The sequence below is a fragment of the Xenopus tropicalis genome, chromosome 1, assembly GCF_000004195.4.
Source record: "Xenopus tropicalis strain Nigerian chromosome 1, UCB_Xtro_10.0, whole genome shotgun sequence".
Classification (NCBI taxonomy): domain Eukaryota; kingdom Metazoa; phylum Chordata; class Amphibia; order Anura; family Pipidae; genus Xenopus; species Xenopus tropicalis.
In genome coordinates, this window is record NC_030677.2 from 200,708,967 (window position 1) to 200,729,107 (window position 20,141).

A 20,141-nucleotide genomic window follows, 5' to 3' on the forward strand; every position below is an offset into this window, starting at 1 on the left:
TTCAGGTCGTGGATCTTTTTAGGTCCACCCTCCACTTCTACAGTCATGTCTGGGCTGATACTCAAAATAGGCCCTCGCATTTCAAGTACACAGAGGCCCAAACAGCCCCCCCAGCAGCCCAATAAATAATGACTTTCTATGGCAGTGATCCCCAACCAGTGGCTCTGGGGCAACATGTTGCTCACCAACCCCTTAGATGTTGCTCTCAGTGCCCCCAAACCAAGTAGTTATTTTTGAATTCCTGACTTGGGGGCAAGTTTTGGTTGAATGAAAACAAGATTTCCTACCAAAAAAAGCCCCTGTAAGCTGATAGTGTGCATAGAGGCACCTAATAGCCAATCATAGCCCTTATTTGGCTCCTCCATGAACTTTTATGGTGCTTGTGTTGCTCTCCAAGTCTTTTTACGTTTGACTGTGGCTCACGAGTAAGAAAGGTTGGGGATCCCTTGTCTATGGCACCTTACAGCAGCCCCTCTGGCATTTTCCAGAACCCACAGATTGCCAGTCCAGGTCTTTCTACAATATGTGTACTAGTTGTATAAATGTTTATTATGCACTAAACTGTGTAAATGTTTGGGACCATAAGGAAAGATTAAAGCATTCTTATGTGGGCTGCACAATGCAGTGTCTTGCATGAAAAAGTTAATTCAGACTACGGCTTTTAGTCTGATTTGTGCTCAGTTCTGGAAACCACTTCTTAAAAGCCAAACGACAAACTAGCGGCTAAATAAAGAAGAGGTTCCCGCTTCCCTTTGCAAGAGGTACTACGGACGCACACCTCTCTGTCTGCAGGCAATTCATATCTGCATGCTTGGCTTATGGCAGCAGTGCATTCCTATGAGGTTCACATAGGGTGTTGCATGGGTGCCTGAAAGAAATGCAACATGCTGTAATATCAGTCCAATACAACCACAAGGACCAATAATTACACCTCTATGAATCTATATGGCATCTGACTTAAATTGGATGATATTTGATTTGCAGTGTCACTTGTAGCCTGATTAAAACAAAGTGTTGGTTACAGTCAGTAATTCAGCCCCCTGACTGTTACCCTTCTGTACAGTCCTGCAGGACCCAATAGTATTTGCCCAGTGAGAACTCTGTTACACCTTGCTAACATGGGAAATATTTCCCATAATGATAGTTTGCTGGGGGTCCCTGATCTATTATCCAGAAGGCTCGGGACCTGTGGGAATAAATTGGACCCTACAGCAGTTAACAGCTAGAGAGCTGCTGAACACAAAGCTAAATAATTCAAAAACCGCAAATAAAACAATTGCAAATTGTCTCAGAATAGCACTCTTTACATCATACTAACAGTTTATTTAAAGGTGAACAACCCCTTTGCAGTATGGAGATACAAATTACAGAAAGGTCCCAGGTCCCACAAATTCTGGATAACAGATCCCATACCTTTATATTTGTATGTATCTGTTGGGCAAGTTAGAATGTCCTGTTGAATGTGGCCCACATCAGGGAGTTGATGTTCGATATGTCTGCATGGCCTGCTGTATGACATGATCATTGGCTCCGACAATTGGATTGTCCCATTTGGATTTGTACCATTGCATTGTTGTGCCAGTTGGGTAGAGATTTGCTTGTTTGGAAACCTTACCAAATGCGCGGATATAAAAATACAGGTATGGGATCGATTATCCGGAAACTGCCGCTTTGCAGAGCGATTTGACAAAATTGGAAAACTGGGCAGCAAACTGAAAAATGAGGTTCAATGTTGACAAGTGCAAAGTTATGCACTTTGGTAGAAATAATATAAACGCAAACTATCTACTGAATGGTAGTGTGTTGGGGGTATCCTTAATGGAGAAGGATCTAGGGGTTTTTGTAGATCACAAGTTGTCTAATTCCAGGCAGTGTCATTCTGTGGCTACTACAGCAAATAAAGTGCTGTCTTGTATAAAAAAAGGGCATTGACTCAAGGGATGAGAACATATTTTTGCCTCTTTATAGGTCCCTGGTAAGGCCTCACCTTGAGTATGCAGTGCAGTTTTGGGCTCCAGTCCTTAAGAAGGATATTAATGAGCTGGAGAGAGTGCAGAGACGTGCAACTAAACTGGTTAAGGGGATGGAAGATTTAAGCTATGAGGTTAGACTGTCAAGGTTGGGGTTGTTTTCTCTGGAAAAGAGGCGCTTGCGAGGGGACATGATTACTCTGTACAAGTACATTAGAGGGGATTATAGGCAGTTGGGGGATGTTCTTTTTTCCCATAAAAACAATCAGTGCACCAGAGGTCACCCCTATAGATTAGAGGAAAGGAGCTTCCATTTGAAGCAGCGTAGGTGGTTTTTCACGGTGAGGGCAGTGAGGTTGTGGAATGCCCTTCCTAGTGATGGGGTAATGGCAGACTCTGTTAATGCCTTTAAGAGGGGCCTGGATGAGTTTTTGAACAAGCAGAATATCCAAGGCTATTGTGATACTAATATCTACAGTTAGTATTACTGGTTGTATATATATTGTTTATGTATGTGAGTGTATAGATTGGTTAGTATAGGTTGTGTGCTGGGTTTACTCGGATGGGTTGAACTTGATGGACAATGGTCTTTTTTCAACCCTATGTAACTATGTAACCCGTTATCCAGAAACTTCCAAATTACGGCAAGCCCATCTCCCATAGACTCCATTATAAGCAAACAATTCTAATTTTTAAAAATCATTTCCTTTTCTCTGTAATAATAAAACAGTAGCTGTACTTGATCCCAACTAAGATATAATTACCCCTTATTGGGGGCAGAACAGCCCTATTGGGTTTATTTAATGGTTAAATGATTCCCTTTTCTCTGTAATAATAAAACAGTACCTGTACTTGATCCCAACTAAGATATAATTACCCCTTATTGGGGGCAGAACAGCCCTATTGGGTTTATTTAAAGGAACAGTAACACCAAAATATGAAACAGCTTTAAATTAATAAAAATATAATGCGCTGCTGCCCTGCGCTGGTAAAACTGGTGTGTTTGCTACAGTAACACTACTATAATTTATATAATAAGCTGCTGTGTAGCCACGGGGGCAGCCATTCAAGCTGGAAAAAAGGAGAAAAGGCACAGGTTACATAGCAGATAACAGATACGTTCTGTAGAATACAATAGTGTTTTATCTGTTATCTGCTATGTGCCTGTGCCTTTTCTCCTTTGAATGGCTGCCTCCATGGCTACATAGCAGCTTATTTATATAAATTATAGTAGACTTTCTGAAGTAAACACACCACTTTTACCAGTGCAGGGCAGCAGCACATTATATTTTAGTTACTTTTATACACTTTCATTTTTTGGTGTTACTGTTCCTTTAATGGTTAAATGATTCCCTTTTCTCTGTAATAATAAAACAGTACCTGTACTTGATCCCAACTAAGAAATAATTACCCCTTATTGGGGGCAGAACAGCCCTATTGGGTTTATTTCATGGTTAAATGATTCCCTTTTCTCTGTAATAATAAAACAGTACCTGTACTTGATCCCAACTAAGATATAATTACCCCTTATTGGGGGCAGAACAGCCCTATTGGGTTTATTTAATGGTTAAATGATTCCCTTTTCTCTGTAATAATAAAACAGTAACTGTACTTGATCCCAACTAAGATATAATTACTCCTTATTGGGGTAATTTTCAACTAAATTTCAGGCTTTACAAACCTCTATGAAGGCTCATATACATACAGGAATACTTTATGTGCAGGGAATATAGAGGTATGGGACCTGTTATCCAGAATGTTTGCGACCTGGGGTTTTCCAGATAAAGGATCTTTCTGTAATTTGGATCTCCATAACTTAAGACTGCCAAGAACCATTGAAATATTGATAATACAATTGATACAATATTGATATTGACAATAAGGGGTAATTATATCTTAGTTGGGATCAAGTACAGGTACTGTTTTATTATTACAGAGAAAAGGGAATCATTTAATCATTAAATAAACCCAATAGGACTGTTCTGCCCCCAATAAGGGGTAATTATATCTGAGTTGGGATCAAGTACAGGTACTGTTTAATTTTTACAGAGAAAAGGGAATAGGATTATTTGATTAAAATTGTGTTTATGTGATGATGGCTTTTCTGTAATGCAACTTTCAGGATAACTGGTTTCGGGATAATGGATCCCATTCCTATAATGCAGTCTATGGGAAGTGGCCTTCTCAAAATTCAAAGCTTTCTGGTTACCGTACTGTTTGATGGACTGGTTTGATATTATAATCAATATTATGGCAATTACGTTTCTCTCCCATCCTGTGGCTCTGGAATGAGCTGGGCAGAACCTATTTGAGCAGAAGCTGAACTTACTGAGCGTGTTATTGTATTTGTGTCTCTGATTGCTATGTAACGCTTCATGCCGAGGTGCGTCTCCTGCATGTAGGAGCGTGCTGCGCCTTGAATGCCAATAAAGTGCCAATAAGAACATAGCCATAGGGCTCATTCGAATCAGTCTAATGTTCACACCAAAGTAGGCTGAAAGAACTACGCAAAAAATGTTTCTCATTTAAGCTTTTTCATACATATATACTGTGTTACATGGTTATTTGCGCGGTCAGCTATATTTGCGGATGTCGGCTGCGTCCACTGCTCGGAATTCCAGGAAACCAAGTCCTTCAGCATTTTTTATGTTCTATACATTCCTCTGCAAGCAGCCCGGCCTTTTTAGGGGATATACTGTGTTATTCAGTGTATTTATTCTTCCTGCCGCTTGACGCTTATGTTGCCTTTTGTACCTATAAGTATCCTTTGTGCAATTTCTACCGGTTTTTGAACGCCTGTCAGGGCCCAGATTCTTCTTTTGGTTTTTTTTCCTAACTACACACAGACTGTAATTTAAACTGGTACAGGTATGGGATCCATTTCCCGGAAACTTGCTATCCAGGAATCTCCAAATTGTGCCATAAAGTACATTTTAATCAAAAAAAGTAAATTTGAAAAATGTTTTTTTTCCCTCTGTAATAATAAAACAACCTGTACTTGATCCCAACTAAGATATAATTACCCCTTATTGGGGGCAGAACAGCCCTATTGGGTTTATTTCATGTTTAAATGATTCCCTTTTCTCTGTAATAATAAAACAGTACCTGTACTTGATCCCAGCTAAGATATAATTACCCCTTATTGGGGGCAGAACAATCCTATTGGGTTTATTTCATGGTTAAATGATTCCCTTTTCTCTGTAATAATAAAACAGTACCTGTACTTGATCCCAACTAAGATATAATTACCCCTTATTGGGGGCAGAATAGTCCTATTGGGTTTATTTAATGGTTAAATGATTCCCTTTTCTCTGTAATAATAAAACAGTACCTGTACTTGATCCCAACTAAGATATAATTAACCCCTTATTGGGGGCAGAACAGCCCTATTGGGTTTATTTCATGGTTAAATGATTCCCTTTTCTCTGTAATAATAAAACAGTACCTGTACTTGATCCCAACTAAGATATAATTACCCCTTATTGGGGGTAGAACAGCCCTATTGGGTTTATTTCATGGTTAAATGATTCCCTTTTCTCTGTAATAATAAAACAGTACCTGTACTTGATCCCAACTAAGATATAATTACCCCTTATTGGGGACAGAACAGCCCTATTGGGTTTATTTAATGGTTAAATGATTCCCTTTTCTCTGTAATAATAAAACAGTACCTGTACTTGATCCCAACTAAGATATAATTACCCCTTATTGGGGCAGAACAGTCCTATTGGGTTTATTTAATGGTTAAATGATTCCCTTTTCTCTGTAATAATAAAACAGTACCTGTACTTGATCCCAACTAAGATATAATTACCCCTTATTGGGGGCAAAACAATCCTATTGGGTTTATTTCATGTTTTAATGATTTGTTTACTAGACTTAAGGTATGGAGATCTAAATTACAGAAAACCCCAGGTCCTAAACACTCTGGATAAGAGGTCCCATACCTGTATAAGTAACTAGAAAAGGATGGCTAAATAGATTTAAACAAGGATTTAGGAGATGAGGAAAGGCTTACCAGACTGGGATTATTACAGGGGGTTGGAAGTATTTCTATATGCACATACACAAAGCAGCAATAAGTGCCCAGTAGCTGAATAGGGGGGAGGCAGAGAGGCCATACTGTATATAGGTGCTACATTTCTGTTTTTTAAAGCTGTAGAATTTCTCCTTGAAGATTGATTCAAAACATATTCAATAGAAAGAGTTGGCTTGGGTGCCTTTTAGCAAGTAATAAGATACAGGCCTGCGGGTGTCATCATTCCTAGAACAAATTCTTCCCATTATTCGGCAGCAAATTGGGTTCCACTTCAGGTGTCTTTGCTCACCTTCCTCTGGATAAAATAAATGTTACAGGAATACTGTCATGGGAAAAGAGTTTTTTTCAAAACCCATCAGTTAATAGAGCTTCTCCAGCAGAATCTTGCATTGTAATCTGTTTTTCACAAACAAACAGATTTTTTATATTTTAATTTTGAAATGTCACATGGGGCTAGCCATATTCTTCATTTCCCAGGGTGCCACAGCCATGTGACCTGTACTCTGATAAACTTTAGTCACACTTTACTGCTGCGCTGCAAGGTGGAGTGATATCCCCCCCCTCTCCCAGCAGCCAATCAGCAGAACAATGGGAAGGGAGCAAGATAGCAGCTCCCAGTAGGTATCAGAATAGCACTCAATAGTAAGAAATCCAAGTCCGGCTTGGGACTCCTCCAGTTACATGGGAGTAGGAGAAAGAATAGGTTAGCTGAAAGCAGTTCTAATGTGTAGCGCTGGCTGAAAGCTCAGACTCAGGCACAATGCACTGAGATGGCGCCTACACACCAATATTACAGCTACAAATACATTTGTTGGTTCAAGAATAAAAATGTAAATGGCAGAGGGAATTATTTACTATGTAAACAGTGTATTTTAGATAAAAAAAAGTACCCCATAAAAATCATGAGAGAATTTGTTTAAATAAGAAATGTATGGGCTAATGTAACTTTATGTAACCCTATGTAGCACTTTAGTGGCCCTAGTGTAAGGAAAAAAAAATTCCATTGTGCCCAACATCTGCCAAGGAAATACCCAAGGTGTTTGATTTTGGATCCAGTTTTTTTAATTTCTTTACAGGAAGCATTTGTAATTTACTACTCAAGAACAGAAGTTTGTGTTCATATGATTAGTAGGAATATGTACAGCGATGCCGCTGCAGCTCAATATATTATCTGGTCATGGCATTTTTTTAGGCCTGGCAGACCAGTTTGCCCACTTTCTGTTGATAAGGTGTGGTGCCAGAGCTTGGGTGGAGGCTGCCTGCTGTAGTTTATATAGGTTAAAGAGAGGAAAGGCGTGTTTAATGAATTATACAAGTCAGGTATATTGCACACTAACTGGAAAGCCGTGATTTTTAGAATTTTCTGTTTCTGAAGCACATTAAATAAATGTTATTTGCGTGACTGTTTCACAGCTTTGCCAAATACAAACAGGTATTTGTTGTTGTTTTGTTGTTTTTTTTTTTTTTTTTTTGCTGCACCCTAAGGTGACATATATCCATTAAATTTTCTGTCATTGTTGTGGATTTCCCTCCCTGAACCAGTCGTACTGGCTGATACATTAGATAGGTACAGGAAGGGGTTGGGTGGCTTTTTAGCAAGTGAGGGAATACAGGGTTAATGCCATCTTGGGGTCAGCAAATTGCGGCAAATTAGAGAGGCTTCAGTTGGTATTTTTTGCCTTCAACTAGCAGTTAGGCAGGTTGTATATAGGTATTAAGGTTGAACTTGATGGATGTGTGTCTTATTTTCAGCCTTACTGACTATGAAAGAATTCTGGACTCGGTTATTCAGCTAAATATTTCTCTTTATCCAAAGTACCAGAATTAATATCATTACATGTACACATGCATTGTTAGAGTTTTTCAATTATTTTCCTTCTTCTTCCAACTCTTTCCAGCTTTCAAATGGGGGTCACTGACCCCAGCAGGCAAAAAAACTATTGCTCTGTGAGGCTATTGTTACTTTATATTACTTATATTTTTCTATTCAGGTTCTCTCCTATTCTTTTCTTTAACTTCCTTCCTTTCTTTTCCTGCTATCTTTATAAGAAGGCTTTGCATTTACTTTATCATTAGTGATTAGCAAAATTCTTTGCCTGGTTTCGCCACAAAAACTTCCAGTTTTATGCACAACTGACTGCAGGGAAAAGTCAAGTTGCCCACTGCGCTTGTGGCCATAAATGAGCCCTGTTACCTCTTTAACTGGTCAGTTGCCTGTATATAGGCAAAGCAAAGTCTCCTCACTGTTGGAGGATACAGTTATATAAAAAGTGATACTGCCACATTTCTCCGTATATAGAGGATATCTGCTCTACATACATATATATGTGTGTGTGTTCCCTTTCTTGCAAGAAGCCATCTCATTGTAGATTAATTCTTCCTTTTTTGCCCTTACAGGAAATAGATGTAAAGGAAAAGGAGCCCTCTGCGGAGAAGGTGGACAATGTTCCATTGTTGCCAGGTAATCTCTTTCCTTTGGAAACAAAATATAAATTACATACCACCCTGTGTAATAGCACTCATCATATTTCCTTTCTTGGCTCTTTCTCAGTGTTTAATTATGTGCGGGGCCGAACCTTTATGTGTCCCTTTTCTGCACTACTGGTTCTGACTCAATTAGACAAAATCCAGCTCTTTTCCAGGCAAGACTCCAGCTCCCTCAATGCCTTGCCTGCTTCACAGGCGCTAATCAACTGGCTTCTGTGTTTTTTAGAGTCAGAATCAGTAGTGCAAGGAATAGAAAGGGATAGACAGATACTGCCGTCCGTTGCAATAACATTTACCCTTAACTCTATAACCACTAAATAATGTAAAGCAGTGTATATTGGAAAGTTGCCTAAAATGATTTTTTATTTCATTGTGCAATATTTTTAAAGAAAAAGGAAAGCCACAAAATGTTATTCAAATATGGTAAAGGGATATGGGGATAGGCCCCATAGTAAGGTGGATCCCTGCAACCAGCAACTCTTCTTTATGTTCCCAATTCTAATAGCAGGGCCATTTCCCACTCTTTTCTCCTGGCAATGGGCACCAGTTCACCCAAGCACAGTTGTAACAAGCACCCACCTTGTGTGTTGATATTAGGAGCTTTGCGGAAGAAGAGGAAAGAAAAACACCAATGGTGGTATTAGAATTTCTCCATGTGTTTTGTTTCACTGGAAGAAAAAAAAATATTTTTTGAGTGGGAACAAATGCAAGAAAAAACACTCATTGACTCCAGTGCGCTATGAAGTTTTGCTGTTTTGTGAATTTTTTAGGCGTTTCGCTAATTTTTTTTAAAGTGATAAGGAACAGTTTCTCAGTAATGAGAAGGTGGGGGACAGGTAAAGTTTAAGCTGGCTATATATTGAGAGATCCGCAGGGTCGCCAAGTGATGTTTCACCAATGTGCTCCGATATTGGATCACAATGACTGGGATACAGGCCGCTGGAGCAAGGACTGCATCGACGAGCTAATGTGGTCATCACTATCATGAGATTTTTAAACTTGCTTGATTGATATCTGACCGATTTTCAGCAAATATTGGTCAGGTTGGCTGGTCGGAGTGCCCCAAACACGAGCAGATAAGCTGTCGACTTAGAGTGAAGGAGCCAAATCGGAAGCTAAATATTGCCCTTGTATGGCCACCTTTATAAATGAGGCAAGCAGCTTTAGATCTTTTTTTTAAAGATATATGGGAAAATTCCCTTTCATGTCAATTTTTTATTTATAAATTCAGTTTTGTTTAATGTTCAGCATTGATTGTCTCATTTCTTTTGTACTTTCCCACAAGACCCTAAATGCTGTGCGCTACATACAATAGATACACTGCTGGCTGCTCTTTCGGCTGCTTCCGGTGTAGGAAGTGAGCGCTGCTGCTTTTCCAGTGATATCATGTGTTTTGTGAGGAAGGAACTGAGGAAATGACTTGGCGCAATATTTATCCATTGCTGTGTCAGGCCCGGGCCGGCCTGTCTCTTTGCCTACCTTCCCGACGCTTGCAACACTTTATTACAGTTTTTTTTTTTATTTGCCCATAAAATCCATGCACATTTCAATAAAATATAAAAGTACAGTAAATGGCAACTTTGTGCAGATGAACGAACAGCCACAACAAGAAACAAATCTAGTCGGCTAAATTCACAGATGAATTAAAAAATGTATACTATAAAGGCTTTGTCCTATAATTCAAGCAAATATCACACCCTGACATTTATTGGATACCATATTATAAGCTTATATTGTGCTGTGTATGCGGAGATTTGTGGCCAAGATTACAAGTGCAATTCATGATGAAGAAAATATACTTTTACTAGCAGTCTCAAATTATCTTCCTGTATTTGTACAGGTATGGGATCTGTTATCCAGAATAAGGGATGTTTCTATAATTTGGATCTCCATACTTTGTCTACTAAAAAATTTTTAAATACCAAATAAACCCAATAGGATTGTTTTGCCTCCAGTATGGATTAATTATATGGAATCAGTGCAAGGTTCTCTTTTATTATTACAGAGAAAAAGGAAATGTTTTATTTGATTAAAATTGAGTCCCATAATTCAGAGCTTTCTGGATAACGGGATTCCGGATAACAAATCTTATACCTGTAGAACAAATCATGGAAGGGAAGGCTCACTTGAAACCTTTATACCATATATACACACACATAGTATATTTATATATTGGTTAAACTGATACATAGAAAATGTGGTATACAAGTGAGAAAAGGTTGGTGGGTCTTTTGGGGGCTAGTTGCTGTTCATACTGATCTCTGTGGGTTAGAATGTGGCCTCTGTCCACTAATGCCAGATTTTATTATATTTTTGTGGACATCCTCTTGCTGTATATATAAAAGTTGGATGAGAAGCATCATGTATTTAGACACGTCTGACCATTTGGAGAGTACTGAGGGGATCCCTTGTAATCCAGTGCATAGGTATATGTTTGCTTGCAAAGGAGAGTCAAGCTGGCCATACGTGATCCTCTCATTGGGCTAGGTCACCAAACAAGCGGGTCTTTCCACCGATATTCCCGCCTAAAGTGGACAATATTGGAGCAATCCAATTATCTGGCCCTCGGGACAAATGATCAAATTCCAAAGATGGGAATAAGACCTGAGCGAGGACCGCATCAGTCCCTGATCCATGCATTAGGCCCTGGTGGTCAGGGGTGGTTTTTAACCTCTCTGTTGCAGTACCCCAGCTGAGTTTAGTTTCTGTTATTCCTAAATCATATTATACCCTTTCCAATAAGATTAGTTTGCTTGTTGCCTGATCACATTTACCCACTTTAAACATTACCTGATATATATTTGCCTTACTCCACCTTGTGTCCTAGACACTCCCTCACTATAGTATTCCTCTTGCTTGGTTTGTCTACTTACCGTATTTTCCCAACACCAATTTTCAGTTTGCTGTTTAGTACCTACCACACCACACATTTTCTTGTTTATACCAAAGCTATGTGTCAAGGACTAAAGGTGGCCATACACGGACCGATTTTTTACTTACAAACGACCGATTCCCGAACAATCCGATGCTATCGTTAAGTTATCTTACAGTTGGTGGTGTACGAACGATCGTCGGCCCACTAAACGAGCCGACATTATCGTCCCCAAAATCGATCGGCCAGGTTTAAAAATTTTGGTCGTTTAACGATAAAATCTGCCAGTTGGTGTGAGTGTCAGACATTTGTCTTTCAACGATTGTTCTCTGCGCATGTCACGATTGCCAGCAGCGGAAGTCAACGACATTCGATCGTACGTAGATGTACGATCGTACGTATTTTACGATAATGATGCGACGAAATCTTTCCCGAATTATCGTTGCCCGTGGATGGCATATCGTATGGGAACTCGATCGCCATACGATCGTTTGTCGATATAATCGTTCATCGCACAACGAGCGAAATCGCCTCGTGTATGGCCACCTTAAGGCATCACTTGTAGAGTCACCGAATGCCTTTTCAGCATGAATTCCTTTTGCTATCTAGGAGAATTTGTGCTGTGTGAAGCCAACACGGTGCTTAAATGCACGCAGGACGAGGGGTCGCAGAGAGGCGTCTATGGAAGGCTCATCTGTACTAACTTCAGGATCACATTCCTTGGAGATGAACCCCCAGATGACACTGTAAGTAGCAGCACAATCACCACCATATATCTTGGGCTCTGTATATGAGTCTTAACCTTTTTCTCAACCCAAATAAAAGGAGAACTAAACCCTATTTTGCCTACCCAACATCTGGACCCTGTGTTCAAAAAGAGCCCCTGTACCTTGGCCTGAAATGCAGAGTTTTGTCACAGGCTTGGTGGCTGCCACATCTTGCCGAGCGATAGGGAGACATTGGCACCACCTAATAGGGTGCTGTCATTTTCTAGTAAGGATGATGGCCCATAGTTAGATTTGTTGCCGGCAGTTAAATCTATGCTACTGCGGGCAACAAGCCGAAAATTACTTGCCAATGCATAACATCACCATGAGTAATAGTTTTTGTGATAATCCAAATGTTATACTATGGCATGTCACTTTCGGGAGATTTGTCCCCCGTTGTAGCCCAGATTTAGCCGCGGGCAGCTATCACCCTAAAGGGAAAGAGACGGGCAAAGAGGGGCATTTTGTCTGCAGCTGTTCTCTACCTCTGGGCAGAGCAGAGAATATATACCCCAGGGCCGATGCCTACATTTGCTTCTATCCTGTACAGAGATATTAATTTGATAAGGAATTACTCATTCCCTTGTGAAAAGATTCTGCAGGAACAGCTCAGGTTTTACCTTTCCAGCTGGTATATAAAATTGCCCTATTTTTTTACAGAAAGGGTTGCGGTTGCAACCCATGGAACATCCCATGAGTTGGCTTTATAACTTGTCCTCAGGGATAATACAAATCTATGATGCCATAGGTGTTTATCACTATAAGAATTTTGTGAGAGCTACAGCTGCCTTAGTGAGGTATTTAGCGGTTTTAGTCAGTCGAACCTTCAGAAAATTGTCCAACCTTTCTGCCTTCAGGGTCTGACTTCATTATCTTAATTGCAGATTCCAGAATTCAAGAACAAGATATTTGGCGAAAATGACATAACACTTCAGTGTGTGGACCAATTATATGGAGGTAGGACAAAATAAGAACAATGTGTTTCATTTCCAATTGACTTGGAAAGCAGCATAACAGGAATACTGTCATGGGAAAACATGTTTTTTCAAAATGTATTACTTAATAGAGCTTCTCCAGCAAAATCCTGCATTGAAATCTGTTTTTCACAAACAGTAGGTATCAGAATAGCACTCAATAGTAAGAAATCCAAGTCCGGCTTGGGACTTCTCCAGTTACATGGGAGTAGGAGAAACAATAGGTTAGCTGAAAGCAGTTCTAATGTGTAGCGCTGGCTCCTTCTGAAAGCTCAGACTCTGGCACAATGCACGTACTTGCTTAGCGTAGATGCATTTGGAAGGGCACAGTTGTTACTCTAGTAAAGTGGTTCCCAGAGTGTGGAGCCTGTCCCCTTGGGGGCTCAGACTGTAGGCCAGTTAAGGAGAGATTTAGCTTATTTGTACTCCTAGATATGCCTGGAAGCCCAACCTGATGGTCAGTTAGCATGGGTTTTATGTGAAAGCTTATTTGCTGCCCTAGATATTCAAGATGCTATGGCTGAGTGGCTAATATAGCAGTTTTCATATGTCTGTACCTTGCTATAAGCTAGGTAGGGGGCAAATGTTGGATCATGATAATGTTGGGCATTACACCTGAAATGGAAGTTATTTCCTTCATTTGGGAGATTATGGTGGCCATGGCTTTCAAGAGACCAAATAACAATACCGGGGATCAGTCTTTATTGGCATTTACAGTTGAACCACTCTTTATCTCTATTTCCTAACCAACAAAGCATGTTCTGTGCTCACCAGACCTGGACTGGGATTTAAAATAGGCCTTGGCAAACTGCCCCCCACCAGCCCAATAAATAGTGACTGTCTGTGGGCTGTTACAGCCCCTCTGGCATTTGCCAGAATCCACAGATTGCCAGTCTGGGCCTGGTGCACACAGAAAGTGGTTTAATCATGCTTTACTGTTAAAAGCAATTAAATACAGCCATGATCTTAATTTGGCCATATCCCTGTGCATCTTAACATTTTGTTCTCTATAGTGGACCTTTATCAATCCTGCACTAAGGAAAGTCCCAAAGCATTTTGCTTTATGGCAGGAATTACAGACATACTCTGGCTCAGATGGCAATAATATTGATTACTCTATTATTTAAATGCTTATTGGTAGCAACCCTTGGGATACCGATTAAAGATTTAATTAGGAGTGTGAAAGAAGGTAAGACAGCATGTCTGAGGCAGACATTTGTTGCAAGAGCAGAAAAAAACATATCCACTAATGCCTGGTGTAACTGGCCTTTTCTGCACAGTTGGCCACTTGTTGCATTCACTACCGCTAAAAACCCTTCAAGGTCATCTGCTTTGTTGTTCCTTTTCTATCTTTACCTGGAATCTCAAGTTTCATTAAGCAATATTAATCAACCAAATCACAAGTTAATTATTAAGCTGGGAGCGTCAGCGGAGGAAAGATAAGCTGCAGTTGCAAAAGCAGTCTGAGCCAGGGCTCTAATATAAATTCGACTAGTCAGACTCTTAAGGTGGCCATACACGGGCAGATTGTAGCTGCCGATATATGTCCTTTAGACTCATTCGGAGGCTTATCGGCCCTTGTATGGGTACTAACATCTGACCTGAAATCGGCCAGCTCTCGATCAGGCCTATACCCGCCGTTCTAATGGGCTGAATTAGCCTGATATTGCCCACCCTTAGGTGGGGATATCGGGAGAACATAAAGGTTGGGCAAATTTGCACCTAAGCAGTAATTCATGGCAACCAATCAGATGATTGTTTTCAGTGTTCAACCTGCAGTAGGATGGAAAAATCTCACCACTGATTAGTTACTATGGGTTACTGCCCTGTCTTTATGAATTATCCCCACTGTGTTCTGCCTTTCCAGAATGGCTGATGCCAACCTGGGGTTAGCCTATTGAACACTGCCTGCTCCATTGAGAATGGAAAAAGTTCTTTGTAAAACTATACATCATATGTTGGTGTTATATGAATAAAGTATAACAGTAATAGCATTTTATTTTCCTTTTCAGTATATGATGATAAAAAGAAAGCTATTCTGTCCGGGCAAGGTTTGAAGAAATACCCAGAACGGCTCATCGTCTATTGCAAGGACTTCCGTGTGTTTCATTTCTGCCTCAGCTACACTAAACAAGAGGAAGTCAAGAGGGTAAATATAGCAGCCAGTCTTACATTCTCAGGAGACCACTGCTCATTTGTGCCTGAAGAATAACAGCCTGCTGTGGCTAAACAAAACAGAGCTTTAGATGTCCTGAAATAGGATGAAATATAGTATAGTATTTACACCCCTTCTGAGCTGACCCCACATAGCAGTAGAGGGAATGTAAACTGCCTCAAATACTCAACATAATCACTTTGGCAGAGCTTGTCTCATTGCTAGGATCATTGACTGCCTTAGCAACAGGATCTGTACTGCTCTCTCTAGACTTTCCAAATGGCCAGCTAGTGGAATGAATACTCTGCCCCCTTTGTAAAGATTATCTGGAACTTTTATTTTATATGAGTGCATAGCCCCCCTTCCCCCACATTTGCTGCATTTGCTTCTCCTGCTATGGGACTAACTTTCTCTGCATGTTGGTGAATCCCACACTGATCTTCTGATCACGCTGCATCAAATTTATCAACTTCACCTAAAGAATGGGTTGTCCTTTGTGTTTTTCCAGTTCAAGCCTCACTTAGATGTCCAACCTTTTGCCGGGGCTCACCTTAAGGGCAGGGGTACACGGGGAGATTAGTCGCCCCGCGATAAATCTTCGTTGTCGCGGGCGACTAATCTCCTCGCAATGCCATCCCACCGCCTAGAATGTAAATCGCCCGAAGTTGCCTTGAGAGGAAACTTCGGGCAACTGCGGGACATTGCAGTGACGTGTATGCCATCCCACCGCCGATTTACATTCTAGCCGGTGGGATGGCATTGCGGGGAGATTAGTCGCCTGTTCAGCACGTTCAATTGTGTCACATTGTGATCCCTGAAGTGGGTGTTTATGGGTTTAGACAGAATGCCGTTACTTTGCTCTGAACACACCTGAATTACAGACCAGACCAGGCATCCACCTTGACTACAGCACCAAAGTCTGTGAGAGTTTTACCACATTATTTAGAGTGAATGGAGAGATTTAAGATTGGAGAGGATTCCTACGGGACATAAAAATATAAATGAACCAATAAAAGCAAGGCAGAATCTGCCATCGGTTTAAAGCTAGGAAAGCCCTACAATTTAAGTGGCATTGTTTTTTTTTATTCCCTTTATATATACATTATCACTGGCCAGTGTGAAAGTGAAAACAGTAGTAATGTTCCCTTTAACAGAGTGAAACAGAGTACTGTACAATGAACGTAGACATAAGGTATTTTTTTGTGCATAACCTGAGAATTCTGTCCAAGGGAAAGTTTATGCGGTTAGAGGTTTGGCCTATTCTGTCTGCTCTGCGGGCCTTGTGAATTGATCAAGGTATGCGACGAGTTCACATGTAGGAGTAAATGAAACTCTGCGGCGCACCAAAAGTTTGTTTACAGGGGAAGTTCTGAGAAAAAGGAAATGAGCAGCAATCCTCCCACCCCAGATGCATCACAGCCGCAGCAGCTCTGTGTAGCACCCAGACAGGAAGCGTATTCATTTGTCAGCCATCAACTAGCTAAAAGCTTCTTGATCTTGCAAAACAAGATCAAGAAGCTTTTTGAAGTGTGATATACAGACAGTAACAAGAGCTTCTCTTGGGCGTTAAGTCATTCTGTGCATTAAGCTACTAAGCAATGCCCTCCCTTTTAAGCAAAACAGGGATTGTTTGTCCCTATATTGCAATATATACAAGCTGCCCAACTGTGTCACAGTCACCCCGGTCTGGCCAGTCCTACACTCACTCACCCCCGGTCTGGCCAGTCCTACACTCACTCACCCCCAGTCTGGCCTGTCCTACACTCACTCACCCCCGGTCTGGCCAGTCCTACCCTCACTCACCCCCGGTCTGGCCAGTCCTACACTCACCCCCGATCTGGCCGGTCCTACTCGCTCATCCCCGGTCTGGCCGGTCCTACACTCACTCACCCCCGGTCTGGCCAGTCCTACACTCACTCACCCCCGGTCTGGCCGGTCCTACACTCACTCACCCCCGGTCTGGCCGGTCCTACACTCACTCACCCCCGGTCTGGCCGGTCCTACACTCACTCACCCCCGGTCTGGCCGGTCCTACACTCACTCACCCCCGGTCTGGCCGGTCCTACACTCACTCACCCCCGATCTGGCCGGTCCTACTCGCTCATCCCCGGTCTGGCCGGTCCTACACTCACTCACCCCCGGTCTGGCCAGTCCTACACTCACTCACCCCCTGGTCTGGCCAGTCCTACACTCACTCACCCCCGGTCTGGCCAGTCTTACACTCGCTTTCATCTGATTCATTAAGAATTCTACTGCTTCAATATACATTTAGCAAAGGGACTGAGTTTTACCTGCAACTTACTTGCTTTTAAGGCCAAAACACCCAAATGGTTGCCCTTTTATTGGCTCCACTGGGATCACCTGACAAGCCAATAAAAGGGCAGCCATTTGGTGATTTTAACCCTGAAAGCAAGCAAGTTGCAGGTAAAATTCAATATTTTTGTTAAATGTATATTTAGATTGTAACAGGACAGGGACCTGTTGTCTCTTTGATTCTTAACTTATTGCAGCCATAACTTGTATTTATTTGTGTTTATTATCATACTTTGTATTTATCTATTATTGCAGTAACCCCCAGCACTGCGTACATAAGTGGCACTTTATAAAGATATACATACATACATTCATAAATAAATACATACATACAAGCAGTAAAATTCATAATGAATCAGATAAAAGCGTGTGTAAGACTGGCAAGACCGGGGAAGACTTTGACGTAGTTGGCCAGCTTATATAATATATATATATGTACGTATGTAATACATGAATATACATGTGTAAAATGTAAGGGATGGCACTAGGTATGTATCCCAGCATCAGTGAAGTTGATTTGCACCCTGCTGAGTGTGCCTTTTTATTAATAAGTGTGTTTTTTCCCCCCTGCAGATTGTGAGCGGTATAATTCATCATACTCAGAGCCCTAAGCTACTGAAACGGCTGTTCCTTTTTTCATACGCAGCAGCCGTCCCACGATACAAAGGTTAGTGTATGTTAATTATTTTATGTTGATGCAGGCTAATGTATTTCATTATGCAAGAAACAGGAAGCTCATTTGGCCTTACAATTATTATATTTTCTGCCCTTTTGTAGTAACTTCCTTTATGGAAAAGACGTTGATGTTTGAGACCGTGAAGGACTGGATGGCAGAGCTAGAGCGGACTAAAGGCAACTTGCATTACAAAGTACTGACTGCCAATGAGGGCTACAAAGTATCGGAAAGGTAGATTGAACACTGAGCGGATAGATGTTAAAATAGATACTTGCCACATTGATGCGCATCAGGTAGTGCGCATCAATTTATTGCTGTGAGGCACAGGGCTCGTAGGAGGTATTTTAGCCTGTGGACCTTATCCCTGTTCTTGAGGAATATGAACTTTAAAAGATCATTCATAATCCCCCATTTTTGTGTGAACAGAGTCAGGGTCATTTATAAACACTAGGCAGATTTGCAACTGGGCAGTTACCCATGGCAACCAATCAAGTGTTTGCTTTCATGGTTGTATTTGCAGCTGGTGAAGAAAAGCGAATCACTGATTGGTTGCTATAAGTTATTGCCCAGGTGCTAATTTGCCCAGTGTTTATAAATGTGCTCCAGTGTCTTTTTTTTTTTAGCCTGTTCCCATATGAGGTGCCATGTTGGGGGAACCACAGAATTATTTTGGGGGGTTTAGCTTAATACCAGATCCTTCAAAAAAGGGTTGGCTAAATACCTTTAAAGGAGAAGGAAAGGTACAATCACTGGGGGGTGCCAAAATCATTTACCTGATACCCCGGGCCGGTGCTCGTCCTAGGAGAAAACTGCACCAGTCTGGGGTACAGTACATACGCCCAGTGATTGTAACTTTCCTTCATCTTTAAAAAAAATTCTTTGGTTGTCCAAAGCTTTAAAGTGGAAGTTGACCTTTTTGGGTAAGAACTAAACAAAACAAAAAAATACACTGTCTGATCCTGTCTAAGGATACAAATTTGGTGCAGCTGAACACTAAGGAATCAGTTTTCAGTTGTGACATTCCCATGATCCTGAAAACTAGACACGCACAGGATGCAGAACCAATGCAGTGCATCAGTAGTTTAAAGATTCTAGGGAGTGTCACAAATGAATATCACTATTTTTTGAAGAGAAGACACTCAGTGAGCAATTCAGGCAGAATTCTTCATTACAAGTAGTTTTATTGGAATACCATGAACAATCGCCCTATATTTTTCATGTTCAGAGACACGTAATCTTAGGCTTGTGATTAAGTAGTCCAATAAAACTAATTTTAATGAAGAATTCTGCCTGAAGAATTGCTCAATGAGTGCCTGCTCCCCGAAAAATGATGATAGCTGAAGGCTCAGGGTGGTGCAATTAGCTGAAACACTCCTGTAGGCTGTATTTGCTAATATATATAGAATATCTGTTTTCCACTCCAGAACTCAGTCCATGCATGGATATACCATGGGGGAATCCTAATAGGGCACCGCTGTTGTTGTATGTTGTTCCTGATGGTAAGGAGAGGAAGAGCGAGCACAATACCTGTGGTGTGCAGGTTCCTGCTCTACAGTGTTTTGCTTCCCCTTGGTATGAGCTGGGAATACTATATTGCCTGTGTATGTGTTTGGGTTGCCATTACTTTACTAGCATGTTTATATGGCACAGTTCTCACAATGGAATGATCAGTGGATTTTGATTGATGCAGTGTGAATTTAAGTGTTTGTATCAGGCTCGTGTATGGCACACTTAACTGGCCCAGTTTTGGATGTGTTATGGCCACACTGGGAATACCAATGCCGAAGTGTGGCCAAACTAAAACGAGTGAGGGATAGTAAGGATATACATGTAGGAACCCAGCAAACAATATTAAGTCCTGGTGTGGAAAGTATGAGCAAGAATATAA

At 41.0% G+C, this 20,141-nt stretch overlaps 1 protein-coding gene across 1 annotated transcript in view; it reads left to right on the top strand.

Moving 5' to 3' along the window:
• Positions 1 to 20,141, top strand: part of mtmr12 (myotubularin related protein 12) — a 38,275-nt gene that overhangs the window by 2,046 nt on the left and 16,088 nt on the right. The window contains exons 2-7 of the mRNA XM_012967566.3: positions 8,407 to 8,470; positions 11,978 to 12,114; positions 13,020 to 13,092; positions 15,122 to 15,258; positions 18,151 to 18,244; positions 18,355 to 18,484. Coding sequence (XP_012823020.2) covers positions 8,407 to 8,470; positions 11,978 to 12,114; positions 13,020 to 13,092; positions 15,122 to 15,258; positions 18,151 to 18,244; positions 18,355 to 18,484 — 635 coding nt within the window. The remainder of the gene's footprint in view (positions 1 to 8,406; positions 8,471 to 11,977; positions 12,115 to 13,019; positions 13,093 to 15,121; positions 15,259 to 18,150; positions 18,245 to 18,354; positions 18,485 to 20,141) is intronic.